Source organism: Scardinius erythrophthalmus (assembly GCF_964197995.2).
Source record: "Scardinius erythrophthalmus genome assembly, chromosome: 15".
NCBI lineage: Eukaryota > Metazoa > Chordata > Actinopteri > Cypriniformes > Leuciscidae > Scardinius > Scardinius erythrophthalmus.
Genome location: NC_138235.1, coordinates 39,794,567 through 39,814,566, shown reverse-complemented (window position 1 = coordinate 39,814,566; position 20,000 = coordinate 39,794,567). Strand labels below are relative to the sequence as shown.

Below are 20,000 nucleotides of genomic sequence, written 5' to 3'. Positions count from 1 at the left end.
AGTGTTAAAAACTACAAAACATGTGCAACCGACGGTGAGAGGTTTAGATAAAGGTTCGGGTGACTAATCAAAGTTTAACCTGATATGTATTTCATGTTATCCGTGTTATTTTTCATCTACAATACTATTAACGTTTGACTATTAACTTTTAAGTGCATCATTCTGCGTTAATATGAGGAGAGTCTCTGCATGAAACACAGATCACCGTGCAAATTAAATTAAATGTGGAGGATGTTTACAGTGACAGGATGATTGACAGGTCAGTTTACTGTGACAGAGAGCAACTGTTGTATGACGGGATAGTTTCTCCCAAAGCTCGTCTGCTCTTCTGCTACACACTTAAAAGTATGCACTTTTTCTTCACAAAAAAAGAGTACAACTTGTAGGGCGTAGTATAATTGAGAGTGACCCTGTGTGCCCAGAGAGTGTGTGTGTTCAGAGAGTGTGTGTGTTTCCCGGATGCAGGTCAGCGCCCGCAGTTGCTGCGTTTGGCCACTGAGGGGCAGCAGAACCCGAAACTAGAGGTTCTGAAGTTCATCCTGGATGAAGAATATCACAACAACGATCAGACGCGCACCGTCCTCTTCGTCAGGACCCGAGCCCTCGCTGACGTGAGTCTCTGGCCATAAACCTTTTCTTAAAAGTTAGCCATCTAATTTAAAGTCAGATACATCAATATCTGTGGCTAAAAGTGACTAGGTTTTTGCAACTGACCCCCTGGCCTCAGTCATGTGACTCCTGCAAATAATGGCCAGGGTCCGGTTGCATGAACTTATAATTGCATAAATGTGACTCTGGATCACGTCACCAGTCTCGAGTCGCACGGGTTTATCTGTGGCAATAACCAACAACAATACATTATATGGGTTAAAGTTATCCATTTTTCTTTTATGGCAAAAATAATTAGGATATTAAGTAAAGGTCATGTTCCATGAAGATATTTAGTAAATTTCCCACCGTAAATATATAAAACATAATTTTTTGTGAGTGAATGCATTTAAGTAGCTTTGGTAACACTTTATAATAAGGTTCATTAGTTAACTACATTAGTTAACATCAACTAAGAATGAACAATACAGCATTTATTAATCTTAGTTAATATTAATTTCAACATTTACTAAGACGTTATTAAAATCAAAGGTTGTATTTGTTTACATTAGTTAATGCACTGTGAACTAACATGAACAATTTTAACAAAGATGAAGTAATACAGTAACAAATGTATTGCTCATTGTTAGTTCATGTTAATTAATAGATTAACTAATGTGAACCTTTCTGTAAACCTTAGTGTTACCGTAGCTTTACAGTTTTTCTCGATTGTTTACACACATTTTCTGAAAGCATGCCTCATATTCTCAGAACTCTACACACAAATCCAAAAACACACACACAATGGGCAAAACCCCTCAATTCTCCTGCAAAATGAAACTTTACATTCAAAACAATGTTATTTCTTCTCAAAATGGTATTTGGTTTTCAAATGACACACACAAACCATCATATGAATAGACATTTATAAGAACCAGTTGAACACTGTAAAACACTATGATGAATGAAAACACTTCTTCTCCATTCATCAAAATGATTTAGGCCTTTTTTTTGTTCAGTGCTACACTTACTACAGACAGTACATACATAAATGTGTTGTAAAATATATGAGAATATTGTTTTTATACTCAGAACACACAAAAACACGGAAACAAATATATTTTATTTTCCCCACAAAAACAATGTACACAGTGTACATCCCAACCAACACAAAGCTGTACATACAGTGGTCTACATACAGAACAACAGAAGAATTGACTGTATACAGTTACGGTAATAATAAAAAAATCCAATGTTGGCATCCATTGCTCCATTGAGCTCACCTGTTGCCCCTTTATGCTAAAGCTCTGATTGCTAATTGTAAAACTGTGTGACGGGTGTTTGCCCATGTGAGTCAGTGTGTGTATCTGAATGGCAGTGTGTTCCTTGTGAAAACAAGAGATGTTCTGCATGAAAATTGTGCCAAAAGCAGAGAATTGTGTGTAGTGTTTTGAAAAAAGTGTGTTTTAGAAGTGCAATTTGAGTGTAAAGCAGGAATTGTGCTTGTAGTTTAGCAGAATTGGCTCAGGGGGTTGGTGAATGAGTTACATGTTGTGCTCATTGTGTCTTAAGTACCAGTATCTGTGTGTAAACAATCGAGAAAAACTGTAATAAACATGCCTTAGAAGAAAAGGTAACCTCTGATTTTAATAATGTATTAGTAAATGTCAAAATTAATATTAACTAAGACTAATAAACGTTGTAGAAGTATTGTTCATTCTTAGTTCATGTTAACCTTATTGTAAAGTGTTCCTGAATAAAGCGTTACTGGTGTGCCTCTTGAGACTGTATAATGGCAGACATATTTTAAGAAAAGCTTTCAGTTAAAACAGCTTAAACATGTCTTTAGCCTGAAGCTTGTCTGTGAAGCCAGGGAAATGTGTTTCTTCTCCGAATGTGATGTCGGATTCATGTGTGTGTGTTTATATATAAGGCCATGAAGAAATGGATTGATGACACAGATTCCCTGAAGTTCCTGATGCCTGGAGTTCTGATCGGAAAAGGACGAAAATCCAACTTTACCGGCTCAGGTGGGAATTTAAACACACACACACACACACACACACACACACACACACACACACACACACACACACACACACACACACACACACACACACACACACTGCATTCACGTGTGTCATGATTTAAAAAAGGCTTCTGCTTAAGTACTTGAAATTAGTTTTGCAGACAGATAAATATATATATATATATTATTACTTTTTTATTATTAAAATTTTAGTCTTATAATATATATATATATATATTAAAACTAACATTTTTATAAATACAGAGCTGGAATCTCGACAAATAACATATATAAAAAACATAAGAAAAAAGGTCAAACATATAATATTAAACATAAAAAACCTCCAAAATAAAGCCAGATGGTATGTTTGAAAATGAAGAAATTAAGAGTGAAAAAATATTAGTACTGTAACCTTAGAGTTGTACTATAAAATAAAATAATAATTATTATAATACATTATAATATTTCTTATTTTGTTGAATATTGTAATTTAATATTTTTAAAAAATGTAATAACAGTAATTTTACAGTTGAATTATTACTATTTTTTATTGTCTCATTGATAAATAATCACAATTTTCTGGCCAAATTGTGCAGCCCTGAAATCAAGCACTTTTTGTCTTTATTAAAAATTTGCATTTTAAATCGAAATCAAAATTTTTATCATAATAATCACAATTTGACCCCCCCCAATAGTCTAGTAGTAGCACTACAAGAGAGTCATTTTAGTATTAACATGTATTAAAATATGCCAGCTCAATGTATTAAAATTTATTAAAGTTTTAGTATTAAAATAGCATTTTTGTTCATATTTTATGGATATTATGTTTATATTTTCTGTTTTTGTTTTAGTCATTTTTTTTTTATGTTTATTTATTTATTTATTTATTTTTCATATGTCAATGTAGCTTTTATTAAGTTACTTTAGGACTTCAACTTAGTGCTGACACAGTTTCTAACTCTAATTGATGGAGTGTTTAGCTTTTCATTTCTTAAACAACCATGTAGGAAGACACTTTAAAACATTAATTTCCATGAAAAGGTACATCAATTCTTGACATAATAATAATTAAACATGATAATCACTGTTGTAATGATCAAATCATTGACTCTTGAGCATTTTCCTATTGAAATGTGAATCATTTGTGCTACAGGAATGACTCCGACCAATAAGAAGGGTGTTTTGCACTCTTTCAAGAGCTCAGATCAGAGTAAGATACTCATCGCCACTTCAGTCGCTGACGAAGGCATCGATATCCCACAATGCAACCTGGTTCTGATGTACGAGTACGTGGGTAACGTGGTGAAGATGGTGCAAGTTCGAGGTAACAAACATGTACACTCTTTCACACTCATATAAACACTAATACACCGATTCAGTGTGTGTGTGTGTGTGTGTGTGTGTGTGTGTGTGTGTGTGTGTGTGTGTGTGTGTGTGTGTGTGTGTGTGTGTGTGTGTGTGTGTGTGTGTGATGGGTAGGTTTAGGGGTAGGGTTAGTGAGTGTGTGATGGGTAGGGTTAATGTGTGTGTGTGATGGGCAGGTTTAGGGGTAGGGTAAGTGTGTGTGTGTGTGTGTGTGTGTGTGTGTGTGTGTGTGTGTGTGTGATTGGTAGGTTTAGCGGTCGGGTTAGTGTGTGTGTGTGTGTGTGTGTGATGGGCAGGTTTAGGGGTAGGGTAAGTGTGTGTGTGTGTGTGTGTGTGTGATTGTTAGGTTTAGCGGTCGGGTTATTGTGTGTGTGTGTGTGTGTGTGTGTGTGTGTGTGTGTGTGTGTGTGTGTGTGTGTGTGTGTGTGTGTGTGTGTGTGTGTGTGTGTGTGTGTGTGTGATTGATGGGCAGGTTTAGAGCTAGTGTAGGGCATAGAAAATACAGTTTGTCTAGTATAAAAATCATTATGCCTATGGAATGTCCTCACAATGATAGCAAATTAAACCTTTGTGTGTGTGTGTGTAGGTCGTGGTCGTGCGGAGGGCAGTCGGTGTTTCCTGATCTCCAGTAATAAGGATCGCATTATGAAGGAGAAAATAAACATGATTAAGGAGAAAATCGTGGAGGAGGCGATCGTGGAACTGCAGAGCCGCCCGGATCTCAGTTACAAGGTTCTGCACTTTCACTGCATGTTTTAAACATCAGTGCGTCTCTGCTGCGTAACGTCGAACGCTTGATCTCTGTGTGTGTGTGTGTGTGTGTGTGTTCAGGTGGACAGGTTGCAGAGAGAAGATAAGGCCCGGAGGGATCATGTCAGCGCCAGTCCCGAAAAACCCAAAAAGCAAGGCAGTTACCGGCTCCTCTGCGGAAAGTGCAAGAAGTTTGCATGCTTGAGTGACAGCCTCAGAGTCGTGCAGGTATGGCCTTCATCATTACATAAATCATAAAGTAAATACATAGGGCTGCACAATAAATTGAATAAATGTGAAATCGTGATGTGTGTGATTATCATATCACAAATGCACTGCATGAGTGAAGCAGGGAAAGTACAATTGTCTCATAACAGTACTAATATATTTCTCTTCATTTTTTATAATTAGTTAAAAATAATAAAATAAAATACTTCACCTTTAACCACAGGCTTTTTAAACTACTTATATTGAAAAACTTAAAATCTTCAAACTTTTTAAAATACTTATCTTTAAAAAAATTAAAACCTTTAAACTTCAAGCTTTTTAAATTATTTATCTTAAAAAAAAACTTAAAACCTTCAAACTTCAAACTTTTCAAAGTACTTATCTTATAAAAACTTGAAACTTCAAGCTTTTTAAACTAATTATCTTTAAAAAAAGTCAAACTTCAAGCTTTTTAAACTACTTATCTTAAAAATCTTCAAACCTTTAAACTTCAAGCTTTTTAAATTATTTATCTTAAAAGAACTTAAAACTTTCAAGCTTTTCAAACTACTTATCTTAAAAAAGTAAAACTTCAAGCTTTTTTAAACTACTTTAAAAAAAATTAACCTTCAAACTTCAAGCTTTTTAAATTACTTATCTTGAAAAAACCTTAAAACCTTCAAACTTCAAACTTTTCAAAGTACTTATCTTATAAAAACTTGAAACTTCAAGCTTTTTAAACTACTTATTTAAAAAAAGGTCAAACTTCAAGCTTTTTTAAACTACTTATCTTAAAAGAAAATTAAAACCTTCAAGATTTTTACACTAATTATCTTTAAAAAAAAGGTCAAACTTCAAGCTTTTTTAAACTACTTATCTTAAAAGAAAATGAAAACCTTCAGACTTCAAGCTTTTTAAACTAATTATCTTTAAAAAAAGGTCAAACTTCAAGCTTTTTAAACTACTTATCTTAAAAGAAAATGAAAACCTTCAGACTTCAAGCTTTTTAAACTAATTATCTTTAAAAAAAGGTCAAACTTCAAGCTTTTTAAACTACTTATCTTAAAAAAACTTAACCTTCAAACTTCAAGCTTTTTAAACTAATTATCTTAGAAGAACTTAAAACCTTCAAGCTTTTTAAACTACTTATCTTTAGAAAACTTAAAACCTTCAAGCTTTTTAAACTACTTATCTTTAGAAAACTTAAAACCTTCAAGCTTTTTAAACTACTTATCTTTAGAAACCTTAAAACCTTCAAGCTTTTCAAACTACTTATCTTAAAAAAAGTAAAACTTCAAGCTTTTTTACACTACTTTAAAAAAACTTAACCTTCAAACTTCAAGCTTTTTAAACTACTTATCTCAGAAAATAGTCAAACTTCAAGCTTTTTAAACTACTTATGCTTAAAAAAACTTAAAACCTTCAAACTTTAAGCTTTTTAAATTATTTATCTTAAAAAAAATTAAAACCTTCAAACTACTTTTTTAAAAAAAAAAATTAAAAAAGGTCAAACGTCAAGCTTTTTTAAACTAATCTTTAAAAAAACCTTAAAACCTTCAAGCTTTTTAACTACTTATCTTAAAAAACTTCAAACCTTTAAACTTCAAGCTTTTTCAATTATTTATCTTAAAAGAACTTAAAACCTTCCAGCTTTTTAAACTACTTATCTTAAAAAAAAAAAAAGTCAAACTTCAAGCTTTTTTAAACTACTTATGTTTAAAAAAACTTAAAACCTTCAAACTTTAAGCTTTTTAAATTATTTATCTTAAAAAAAACTTAAAACCTTCTTCAAGCTTTTCAAACTACTTATCTTAAAGGTGGTATCAGCGATTTCAGGCCCAAACATAAATGATCACATTCATCTAATATTTCGCTAGCTGCACGCCCCATAAGCATGCTGTCAAAAAAACGCGTCTCTCTAGGTAGCCTAGGCTCAGAGATCTGCACACAAAAACAGTTGGTATCAACATCACTCAAAACCAAAATAAATAGTGTTCCAACCAATCATCGACAGGGGCGGGTGTTGTGAGGTTTTCGCGTGCAGCCGTCATAGGCAGCCGTGCACGAGCGCAAAACCTCACAACACCCGCCCCTGTCGATGATTGGTTGGAACACTATTTATTTTGGTTTTGAGTGATGTTGATACCAACTGTTTTTGTGTGCAGATCTCTGAGCCTAGGCTACCTAGAGAGACGCGTTTTTTTGACAGCATGCTTATGGGGCGTGCAGCTAGCGAAATATTAGATGAATGTGATCATTTATGTTTGGGCCTGAAATCGCTGATACCACCTTTAAAGGCACACTATGCAGCTTTCTGTTTTTGTCAAACAGCGACCCCTAGAGTCACCGTGGAGTACTTGTATTTAACGTTACTGTCGTAAATAGCACTCGCGCAGAGCCGTCTCTGCACTCACGGCCTGATCCCTTCCGCCCTCTATACCGGTACCTTGTTCAATAGGATGGAAGCTGTAATGAGTGGAAATAAGGTGTGGCCCCTTTAAGAGCTGCGCGCGCCCTGTTGAACTGTCGGCAGTCTGTATTGTATGTGCACCTCGAACACCCGTATGCGGGTTATTTCAGTTTGATGCTCATTCTTATCCTACTTTTGTTTATCAAGTAAAGCTGTGGAAGGTAGAACGGGTGACAGACAGTTACATGAGTTCAATTGGGGAATAAAGTGCAAGTTGTGAGATGCCAATCACCTCCGTGAGTCTGTCTGGCCTCTAATAACTTCATCTGTGAGCTATCCCTATTGTGTATATGTGCAGTGCCGTAAAGCAATTCGTTACATCGTGAGACCTGATATTAAATTTCCTACCGTAATAAACATGTATTTGAGTGAGTGAATGCAGCACAATCGCCAACATAAATGAACAACTTTAAAGGAGATTTTCTCAATGTTTTGATATTTTTGCACCCTCAGATTCCAGATTTTCAATAGTTGTATCTCAGCCAAATATTGTCCTATCCTAACAAACCATACATCACCGGACAGATTATTTATCCAGCTTTCAGATGATGTATAAATCTAGTGTGATCATGAGACTAGTTTTGTGGTCCAGGGTCACGTATGAAGATTAACCAGCAATAACGAACCATAAACTTAACCATAAACCAAAAATTTTGTTCATTTATTAAAATATTAAATTAAAATCTCATAGGGAATTCAAGTGAATATCTTTTATAGTAAATGTTTTAAGCTGTTTAAGGATACGCTATAACACTTTTCAGAGCCATAAAAGCTGTTTTGTGTCCCCAGGTTTACCAAGGATGTGTTCGTTTTAGGACCATCTTTCTGTTTGTTTGTCTATCTATCATCTTTCTCATTCTCTCTTTCCCGCAGGAGTCTCATCACATCGCTCTGGATCGCTCCATGTTTGAACGCTTTACAACTGTTCCTCATAAGAAACCAAGATCCTTCTGTGGCTTTAGTAAGAACAAGAAGATGCTCTGTGGCGACTGCAAACAAGACTGGGGTCTCATCGCCTCTTACCTCACCATCCAGGTAACACACCTGTGGACTCTTTCTGCTTCTGTGATCTTAGTGCCATTGAGAGAGTTTTTGTTAATATATTGAATTAGGGTCTATTTTTATATTTTTGTTTTCATTTCCATTTGTAATCTTTAGTAATATGTGACCCTGGACCACAAAACCAGTCACATGGGTCAATTTTTTTAAATTGAGATTTATACATCATATGAAAGCTGAATAAATAATCTTTCCATTGATGTGTGGTTTGTTAGGATAGGACAATATTTGGCCGAGATACAACTATTTTAAATCTGGAATCTGAGGGCGCAAAAAAATCTAAACATTGATGTTTTGACCCATACAATGTATTGTTGGCTATTGCCACAGATATACTTGAGACTGGTGACGTGAGCCAGAGTCACATATTGTAGTTTTTGTAATTCTCAAATTCACATACCTCACCATCCAGATGACTCTTTCTTCTTCTGTTATCTTACTATCATTGAGTTGCTTTTATAGTTTTTGTTAATATTTTGAATTAGGTTTTATTATTATATTTTCTGTTTTCATTTTCATTTTTAAGTTTTAGTAATATTGTAGTTTTTGTGATGTTTTTAACGTCTGTATATTTTTTTATTAAGTTTTAGTTACTTTAGTACTTTAACTCACTAGAATAGCTGAAATAAAATAAGTTTTAGTTATTTTTGTAGTGTCATTGAGATACTATTATGTTTTTTTTGTTAATATTTTGAATCAGATTTAAGTTAAATTTCAAAGTTTTAGTAATTTTCTTGTTTTTGTGATTTTTATTTGTGTTTGTTTTAATTTGTCAGTATAGTTTTTATTCCGTTTTTGTTTTTAGTTTTAGTTACTTTTGTGCTTAAACAAAAACTAATATCCAGCAAGAGATTGTCAGCAGTGTTGTTATCATCAAGACTCTATTATAGTTTTTGTCAATATTTTGATTTAGGCTTTATTTTTGTATTTTCTGTTTTAATTTTAATTTTAAAGTTTTAGTGATTTTTATGTTTTTAACATGTCAGTATAGTTTTAGTTTTAGTTACTTTAGTACTTGCAACTCACACTAAACAAAAATTGGAAATGTTGCCTAGATGAGTTATTTTTATAGTATCATTGAGATACTATTATGGTTTTTGTTAATATTTTGAATTAGGTTTTATTTTAATATTTAAATTTTGGTTAAAGATTTTGTAATTCTTGTTGTGTGTGTTTATAAAATTTATTAATTTATTTGTTTATTTATTTTTAAATATGTCAGTGTAGTTTTTGGTTTTAGCTTTAGTTAATTTTGAACTTCAGTTTCAACAAAATTAGAAATAATTAGCTAGCGGAAATAAATAGTTATAAATAAATAGTTAGTTATTTTGCCTTTTTTTTAAAAATGTCTAATATAGTTTTTTAGTTAGTTTTCAGTTTTAGTTATTTTAGTACTTGAACTTGTGATTAGAAACGATGCCTTAACAACCAGCTGAAATAAAATAAATTTAAGTTTTCATATTTTTTATTTTATTTCAGTTTTTTTTTTCTTTTTATTTAAGTTTATATAATTAGTTAGTACAAGTATAATTAGTATAAGTTAAATAATAACCCTGATTCTGAGAAGATGAAACTGAAATAAAAAACCGTCAAGAACAGATATATTATGTAAATCTGTAAATCCCAATTGGACTCTGAGTTTAAGTGTGTTGAACTCTGATTCTGATGATCAGTATTGGATCATAAACGGATGAATTGTTGTGATGTGACCCCAGGATCTGCCGCTGCTGAAGATCGAGAGTTACGTGGTGCAGGATTGTGTCACTGAAGAGCAGTTTTACTTCAGGAAATGGCGTGACGTGACGTTTGCCATCCAAGAGTTCGACATGAAGGAGATCACGCCTGAAACATGGCCGCTGAGAGACTGAGGACAGCAAACACCATGTTCAAGCTTTAATCTTTCTTATTGCACTCTAAATTTTAAGTCCAAGTAGGCTACTTTTTTTTTTTTACCTGATTGTGTAATCCAGATGATATATTCTGCAAAAAATACTTTTATTTTTGTCTAGTTTCCAGTTCAAATATCTAAAAATTCTTAAATCAAGATGCATTTCTATTAAAATAGAAACAAAATTATTTTTCTGACCCCATTGGCAGATAATTTGGCTTGTTTTAAGCAAAAACTCACTTTATTTTTATTTATTTCCCTAAAAAACAAGACATAATATCTTAAGTAATTTTACTCATCTAGTAAATGCATCTTGATTTAAGAAATGTTTGATATTTGGACTGGAAACAAGACAAAAACACTGAGTAAGAAAAGCATTTTTCTTTTAACAACCCAACAGATCTCAATCAGTCTTTGTGTTGATGTTACATGTTCAGCTTGATCGCAAATGACTTCTCTAATAAGGCACCTGTTTTTTTGTCGTGTATTTTAACATTTTAATTTAAACTTGGATGGGACGATTTTCCTGGTAAATTGACTATTATTATAAAATAACTGATAATGAAGTGATTTGATATGAATGTGATACATTTTATGTCAACTGAAGCTAATCAAAATAAAATAATTCATGTAATTAAAATATTATGAATATAGTATTTGGTGAATATTAAGTACTTTATGTTAAATAAAATTAAAAAGCCTATTTTAGGACCATTTCTGCATTGTAACCACTGATATAGATAGATAAATAGATAGATAGATAGATAGATAGATATATAGATAGATAGATAGATAGATAGATAGATAGATAGATAGATAGATAGATAGATAGATAGATAGATAGATAGATGATTGTTATGTTTAAGACAATTAAACAATTTTTATATGTAATTGTCATACGGCTATGCAAAACAACACATTTATATTATTGTTTTTTATGCATCATATGGAACTGCTCTTAAAAACTGATAGGTAAAAATCATCATATTAGAAAGATTCACAATCTTTTACGAATAACAGAAATGATAAAAAAAAAAAAAAAACGTATGGACACATTATACAGTAATGAAAAAAAAGCTCAATTGCTTCAAAAAAAAATTTTTTTTAATTGTCCTAAAAGTAGGATAGTTTTTATCCTATAATTCTCTTGATAGATTATTCGCCCTGTGAGGTGGAAAATAGTTCAATTAAAACAATTAATGGCAGTCTATAAAGCCTCGAGTTAATGATGCTTGAAATTCCCAGCGTTCCCGTGCATCCGGAGCAGAACCTGGTGTGTGAATGTGTGAGGAATAACAGCGTTCATCAAAGCACGAGGCATCAGTGTCACTGCTAGTGTGTGTGGGGGGGGTTCGTGAATTTAGGACAGGTTTACAGGCAAAAACTGGCTCATGCATGGAAACATTCATGCCTTTACAGCCTTTGATTCATATATATTTATATGTGTGTGTGAAGGTGTATCAAAGCAGCTTTACAGAAAATTATCAAATGCCAACAGATTTCAGTCCAGCTGTAAAGAATCTCTACAAAAACAGCTGTGTCTTTGTTCCTCTGAAATCAGTTCAGTGCTGATTCATATATTCAGTTCAATTCTATACCTTCCGGATTTATATTAAGATTTAACACAATTATTTCTCGTTTAATCTCCAGATGATTTGTTAGATTAATTAGTTATCATTCAATATGTTTTCGAAATATGTTTTTTAAGTAGATTTTAAGATATTCATTTTTTTATATGTGATTAATATGCATGTAGATAGATATGTATGTGTACATATATATATATATATAGATTATAGATATTCTGATTTATAAGTATATAGTAAGAATTTAAGATAATTATTTATTTAATGTGATTAATATATGTATATAATAGTATTTTAGTTTTTAAATAGGGCTAGGAGAATATGTCTTTGCCCCTCACACACACACACGCACACACACTAACAGGCGAGTGTGTGATGTAAATCTCAGCCGGAGTGAAGGCATCTCAGCCCCTCCCTTATTCTAGAACACAGGACTTCATGTCATTGTAATTCATGTTGCCTAGCAACATGGGAGTCGTCATAGAGGCCCAACAATAAAGAGATGACATGTACAGTGATGTGCCGAGCGCTTTAACGCTGAGATGTGGCTCCGCCATCTTTCCCTGCTCATCTGAGCTCGAAGAATCAGAATTAGAAACGCCATTTAAACGCTCTCCGAGTGACATCTTATCACGTCGCGCCGTCAGCACGTTATCTAGCCCAAATCAAGCCGTTAACCATTTAACAAAACACGTTAGTGTGAATAAATGCAGAGCACACAGAAAGTCACAGTTCAAAAAGGATCACATTTAATCAACAAGCCATCCTAAGAGTCTCTTATTCATCAAGACAGTGAGGCGTCACAACAGCAATAAACAAAGTTATTTCTTAAAGTCTTTAGTTAAAAACAAAACACTTTTCTACCCATGCAACAGAAAGGTGTTTTAAAGGAATCGTTCACTCATAAAAATTAACCTTTTGTCATCATTTACTCACTGTATGGATTGCTTTCTTCAGTGGAACAAGGTGTTTTTTTAAAGAAAATCCCGCAACTTTCAATCTATCCATCACGTCTTCAGTTAAATAGTCTATTGTAGTGCACGACTACTTTAATAATGTTTATTTTTGTCCTTTACGAGTTTACCAGACTTCATTCACTTCAGTGCTCGTTCTACAAATAATCCCACTTGTCTTCCACAGGAGAAAGCAAGTGGTTCGAATGACACAAAGGCAAGTAAATGATGAGTCAAGGTCATCGCACACTGAAGGTCATCGCACACTGAGTCTGAAATTTTCGCACGTTAAAAATAAATACGACCTCACGTTGTGTCAATCATGTTTACACACTGCCTCCAAAACTTTCGTCCGACAAAAAAAAATTCGGATCGGCTTCGTTTTTTGCATTTGTAGCAAACATTCTGAGAGGTGTTTTGACAATTCAGAGCCACCGAATGACAAATACGAAAAAAACGCATATGAAAATTTCGGACTCCGTGCAAGGACCTTAAAGGGTTAGTTCACCCAAAAATGAAAATTCTGTAATTACTCTCCCTCATGTCGTTCCAACCCAGTAAGACCTTCGTTCATCTTCGTTCACACAAATCAAGATATTTTAGATGAAATCCGATGGCTCAAGGGGGCTCCATTGACATCTATTTAATTAACACTTTGAAGGCCCAGTAAGGTAGGAAAGACATTGTTAAAATAGTCCATGTGACTACAAGTGGTTCAACCTTAATTTTATGAAGCGACGACAATACTTTTTGTACGCCAAAAAAGCAAAATAGCGACTTTATTCAACAATTTCTTGTGTATCAGTCTCTAACGTGCGTTCACGAGAGCATGACCTTGCATCCGTCTTCCTCTGCTTGTAAAGGTCACGCACGCATGCGTTTTAACAATGTCTTTCCTACCTTACTGGGCCTTCAAAGTGTTAATTAAAGAGCTGTCAATGGAGCCCCCCCCCCCCCCCCCCCGAGCCATCGGATTTCATCAAAAATATCTTAATTTGCGTTCCGAAAGATGAACGAAGGTCTTACGGGTTTGGAACGACATGAGGGTGAGTAATTAATGACAGAATTTTCATTTTTGGGTGAACTACCCCTTTAATTGTTCAATTTCAGCCAGGTGAACTGTTCCTTTGAGCTCGGATGGGGACCTGATACGACTGGAATCAAGTCTCTGTTTCTCTATGCCATTGGTGTTTGTTTGAGGTGAGGTGAGACCGGAGACTGGCCCTCGACGGGGCATGTGCACCTGATGCCCCAGTGCCACAGTGAGTCCTGAGGGGAAGGGGTAGAAAGCGAGGAGTTCGGAGAGATTCCCTGATTGCGGAACCGTATGATCAGATTGTAGGCGTATGACCTGCAGTTCTTCTAGTTTTGAGTCTGGTGTATGATGTGGTTTGTTGGCGAGCCCTTCAGAAGAACCAGCGAAAGGTGTCAGCGGCTCCTGCTGACGGTGCTCTCTGTGGGAAAACACAGTTTAGTTCGACATAATGACCCAGTTAATCACTGAAACCATGTGTTACACGTGTGAATAATGGTGCGAGTCACCTTCAAGATGAGATGCAATGATTCAAAGTATTGGATCATTTAAAAATGACAATTAAATTGGGAAACCGAACACAACAGACCTGTATGCAAACCACGTTTCTGTACGCTGTGTATGTCACTATTATTGTTGGCTCTTTGATGAATTGCTTTTGTTTCCAATTATGAATTTGATTTTGAAAGTCGCTTTGGATAATTATGAAACACCAGTAGACGGTTGATTAAACTACTTAGACTAGTCTTACAAGTTAGTCATCTAATTAAGACTGGATGTAATTTTTATAGTTCCCCTGTGATGTAAATCCAGCTTTTAATGTTGTTAATGTGTCTATGTGGTGTTTTTAATATGCTTTAAGACACACCATGTGTAAATTCATAAGTCGACAGCATTGCTGAGTATTTCCTCCTTAAAACTGCAGTGAACCAAAGACAGTCTCAAAAACACGCTTTGAAATCGCTGGTGTTTCTGACGTCACAAACTACCTTGTAACCAATCAGATCAACGTGTGATCGTCAACGAGTGGATCTCACTGGATGAGTGAGTGGAGGCGGGGATCATTTGCATATTCATAGAGCCACGTATACTAAATGGGGCAAGGGTGTCGAGTTACATTCAGTGGTTATGTTTATGTAACTGGCCTTATGTAAAAATTTACATAATAGCCACTAGATTTTGATAAAGTTTGTAAGGATTGAACAACTGAAAGACAATCAAGAGTTTAGTTTGAGACACCAAATAGCAAGGGTGCAACTGTACATTCTCGTATTTTTCCAAAAGTCAGTGTCATCACTATGACTTTTGATTGATGCACTGTTATTTGACTGAGCCGCTGGTCTACTGTAGTAGTATCACTTACTGCATATTACTCTCAAGCAACTGTCTTGAACATCTAGTTTACTTGCTAGGCGTTCCTGTAGCTCAAACAGTGGAGCATGGCGTTGACATTGGTGCCTTTGGATAAAGCATCTGCTAAAAGCTTAAATGTAATGTTTTCAAACAGTTCCTAGAACCTCCTCAGCACTGCACATCTGAGATGTTTTCCTTAAAGTTCCCCTGTAGTCAATAATTTGATCCCCATCTTTGATCACTAAAATTACATATTTAAACTTTTTTTTTTAAGAAAAAAAAACTTCATGCCTTAAAATAGCCTGAATGTAACTCGACACCCCTGCCTCATTTAGTATACGCGGTTCTATGAATATGCAAATGAGCCCCGCCTCCACTCACTCACTCAGCTCAGAGATCCACTGCTTGACGATCACACGTTGATCTGATTGGTTACAAGGTAGTTTGTGACGTCAGAAACACCAGCGATTTCAAAGCGTGTTTTTGAGACTGTCTTTGGTTCACTGCAGATTTAAGGAGGAAATACTCAGCAATGCTGTCGACTTATGAATTTACACATGGTTTGTCATAAAGCATATTAAAAACACCTCATAGACCTATAAAGAATATTAAAAGCTGGATTTTCACCACAGGGGGACTTTGATTGTTATTAAATGGAGACATCCCAAATGTGCAGTGCTGAGGAACGAACACTAAATTAACGGTATCGTTCAATGCTGATATAGTGTGAACGAGTCTATAAACTCTTCCTGTCTAAAGGTGCACTTACATTTCCCATTGTTCAGGCAATTTGCACATGCGAAATCCAGTCATTTCAATAGGAATCCATGTGATTGGCAATTTTGCATGAGGGAGGAAAATTTCCACATGCAGATTTTAGGACACAATAGAGCTTTTTACCTGTGAAATTTCATTAATATGACCGCACCATATATTGGTAGACTAGGTTTCACGCAGAACAAGAACTGATGGTGCTGGACTGGTTTGTGATGGTCTGATCTTGATTCTAGTGAGTGGTGTTAGCAGGTTGTGAATAGATTAAGCCGTCTTTGTATTATTACAGCAAACTTACAACGTGTTGCCTCATCTCTCAGCCCTCAATACCGACAGTGTGTGTGTGAGAGAGAGCGATGAAGTGTGTGCTTGAGTGCAAGGGCATTTTTCCAGCATAAGAGGGCTCAAGCCATCACACACACACACACATACACACATTAATGCACGATGGTTAATTATGGCCGCTTGTGCCAAGACTGGGCTCCACTCCAAACCCCCCGCCACATCATTCCCAATTAAACAGCCCACTTCAATAGACCTCGCAGCATATGTGTGAGTGAGTGAGTGTGTGTGTGTGTGTGTGTGAATCCCACCTCCATCGTGCTGCCCGGCTTCTTCTTGAGTTCTTCGCACTTTCTGAACTTGCAGATCTGATGACCCGTCTTTCTGTTCCGACAGGAGCTGCACACGCCGCAGTTAATGAGCCTCCTGCAGGGGGCGCAGACACCACACCGCTTGCGTTTACGTTTAGCCGCTCCGCTACCGTTGCTGTTCCCGCTGCTGCAACTCCCGTTAGCGTTTCCGTTCAGAGCCGCGGGCGAGCCGGAGCAAGACGAGCCGCTGTGCTGGCAGTCCGCTGCCACGTTAGCGATCTGAAACGCGCTGTCTGACATCGTAACCCCGGATGACCCTGCACCGGAGTGAAGCGTCGTCATGACGATGACCCCTGGCGGTAACGACAGCCCCCCCAAAGGGGGCATCCCTCCGAACGTCCCGCCTCGATCCGCCTCCCCGGGCGGCCCCGACGGCGGGCACTTCAGTCGGTTCATGCACTCGGCGCCCGTTACGGGGAGACCGCGGCACTGCTCCGCGGACAGCGGCGACAGGAAGTTGTCACCCATCGAGAGGGCGGAGTCTTGTGGAATGTGTTTGGCGGACATGTGCACGTTCACCGGCTCCGCCCTTGACATGCCTGTCCGATGCGTGTGAGGTCCATTTACGTTAACCGTGGCAGGCTTTCGCCCCCATAGCATGGCGTTGTCACACGACCAGGGTGGCATCGCGGATAAGCGTGCTGATGGGAATAGGGGCGTGGCGATTCGTGCGATTTTCGCGGTTTGTGGAAACGGCGTGGCGCCGGCGGCCGTGCTGTTCTTATAGAAGGTGGCGAACGAGCGGTAACGCTCCATTTGCGCGCTGTAGTCCAACACCGGGTTCATGCACGAGTCGATCTGAAGAGGAAAGTCCCGTCCGGGGGTGGGGTTGTAGTTGTGGGTGTGGCCGTGGGCGTGGCCATGAGCGTGTGGAGTTTCCATGCACACACTACTGCTCATGTTCGCCATCAGAGCAAAACAAACACGCACTAACGCCCAACCATCCACGGCAGTGGTCCTGTGGAGGAAAAAGGTGGAGGTGAACAGAGATGTTCGTCAACTGAAGGTAAACGGAACATTTGTTATATGTTTTAAAGGTGCAGTGTGTAATTTTTAGTGGCATCTAGTGGTGAGGTTGCGAATTGCAACCAACAGAAGTTACGGTGGCCGACAGGAAGTGATGTCGTCGTCTGAGACAGCAGAGAGTAGCCAGTTAACCAATGAGGTTTCTTTACAACAATTAATTGATCAATTAGCAATCACCATCGCATACCTGGTGAGGTGAAAGACCAAATGAGTCAAAAAACAAAAAAAAAACACAAAGGATAGTTTTCATTCAAAGATTAATTGAGAAATTATTTCTACTTAATTATTCAGTAAAACGATGTTAATGCGAATATTATTGTTACTTGTCCATCATTGTGTCAGTGTTTTATTCGCTGACTTTAGCTCGCTTCTTTGCACGAAGAACAACATAGTGACGAAATGCATTTGTCCGCTCAGGGCCACTGTAGTATCATGTAAGCGGACCCGCGGTGTGTGTAGAGAGAAAACGCTCATTCTAAGTTAATAAAAACATAACGGTTCTTTATGTAATGTCTTTATACACCACTTAAAATATAGTTATGCATATGATATTACATTTCTGTCAACAGATCCTCCTATATATTACACAATACACCTTTAAAATAGCCATGAAATCATAATTTACTTTTTTTGGAATATTGCAGTATTTATTGTGAGTTATTTATCCATGCACATCATTTTGTTAAATGCATGTGCCTCGTAATCTTTAATCTAAATATCTCCCCCCCCAGCAACATCTCTTCTCTTCTCTGATGATGAGGGCGGGGCAACCTGTCACTCACATGAGATCAACCAATAGCAAACCACCACCATCCAATCAATTCCCCTCAGACCAAATTAAAAATAATTTTCTCTTGGATATACGTCACAACAGGGAAGAAAAGACTATCACAACTTTCATTTCATGCTGACTTTAATAGTTTCTTCCCATTTCTAAAATTATTATAAATATTTTTCATTCATTGAAAAAAAATGTATTGACAGGAAATATAGAATATGTGGTAAAATCCTAAAGGATGCATACAGAATAGCTTAATGGATATTTTAAAAGTAATTCTAAAAAATAAAAAATAAAAAAATAAAAAAAGTTAAATAAAAAAGATCCTAAACTAAAATTATGAAAGAAAAAAATGAGAAAATTAGTTATCCGATTTAATCTTATTTTATTTTTAGTGGATTTGAGATTAATTCCCCATTAGGTTCCAAGTATAACAGAAATTATTTTTATAACTGTACACTTGAGATTCAGTCAAATTCAGATTAAAACGCAGTTCAGATAAACAGCAACTGCATTGTATGCATTTATGTACATTTCTTATGCATATGCGTGACATAATTTAGAGCATTATATCCAACACCATCAGGTCTGCCTTTAAATTTGTTGTTGTCTTAATTAGAGGAACAAAAGCAATAGCGATAATAAGCCGTGCAGAAGAAAGTTACCGTGTCAAAATGAGTGTGTGTGTGTGTGTGTGTGTGTGTGCGTGTTTATGTGGAAGAGAAAGAGAGAGAAACGATGCTACCCCCCCCCCCCCCCCCCCCCCCCACCGTCGCCTCGAGCATCAATTACGGTAATTACTCTCCGCCTGCTGCGGCACCGGCGCGCGGATCAGAGGTCATTAAGGGCGCGAGACCGCTGGACACTACGGTGCAATTAAAGGCGACGGATTAATTCTCTTGGCCATCGCACGTCAGCAGAGAGAGAGGGGGAGAGAGATAGAGAGAGGGAGAGAGATAGGGATGGGGGGGGGGGAGATAGACGAGAGGGGGGGAGGCGGAGGACGGAAAATGGACGAGCTTTACCTTTAGACTCGCGACGCTTCAAGATCCTTTAACGGAGAGCATCACCGCGCGCTGATGCCGCCTCAATAATCCCCGTTACAAGAAAAAACACGCGCCACAAAACAACGAGACGCGTCCGATTTAACGATCACCGTGAGCAGCTGCGGCGCTAAATACCGAGACTAACGGGAATAATAAATAATATTGACGCCGCCAACGACGCACCGTCCTCAGGGGCGGGTATGGGTGACGGAAGGGTAGACGGCTCCTCCCGGTGTGTGTGTGTGTATGTGTGTGTGTGTGTGTGTGTGTGTCGCGCTGCGTGTGGCTGACGGGGGTGTGAGGTGAGGAAGCGCCGTTGCGGACACCTCCTGATCATTGGCGGGAAATGATTGTGGAAGCGCGGGAGGCGCGAGGGGGTTGACATACGGGGTCTCGCGCAGCGCTGAGGGTAATGCGTGTCAACTCCTCGCGCGCCCCTTCT

At 37.0% G+C, this 20,000-nt stretch overlaps 2 protein-coding genes across 2 annotated transcripts in view; one reads left to right on the top strand and one right to left on the bottom strand.

Annotated features, from left to right (window-relative positions):
• rigi (RNA sensor RIG-I) overlaps window positions 1–11,072 on the top strand; it is a 30,756-nt gene extending 19,684 nt beyond the window's left edge. Inside the window, exons 13-19 of the mRNA XM_081386000.1 lie at window positions 466–611; window positions 2,522–2,618; window positions 3,771–3,941; window positions 4,569–4,714; window positions 4,814–4,960; window positions 8,283–8,444; window positions 10,184–11,072. Coding sequence (XP_081242126.1) covers window positions 466–611; window positions 2,522–2,618; window positions 3,771–3,941; window positions 4,569–4,714; window positions 4,814–4,960; window positions 8,283–8,444; window positions 10,184–10,336 — 1,022 coding nt within the window. The 3' untranslated portion in view covers window positions 10,337–11,072. The remainder of the gene's footprint in view (window positions 1–465; window positions 612–2,521; window positions 2,619–3,770; window positions 3,942–4,568; window positions 4,715–4,813; window positions 4,961–8,282; window positions 8,445–10,183) is intronic.
• Window positions 11,073–12,670: 1,598 nt separating this feature from the next.
• LOC308702972 (CXXC-type zinc finger protein 4) lies at window positions 12,671–19,754 on the bottom strand. The gene is made up of 3 exons (XM_081386168.1): window positions 19,538–19,754; window positions 16,649–17,666; window positions 12,671–14,349 (listed from the first exon to the last, which is right to left on the bottom strand). The coding sequence occupies exons 2-3, from the start codon at window positions 17,615–17,617 to the stop codon at window positions 14,302–14,304; spliced, it is 1,017 nt and encodes a 338-aa protein (XP_081242294.1). The 5' UTR covers window positions 17,618–17,666; window positions 19,538–19,754; the 3' UTR covers window positions 12,671–14,301.
• Window positions 19,755–20,000: the final 246 nt, after the last annotated feature.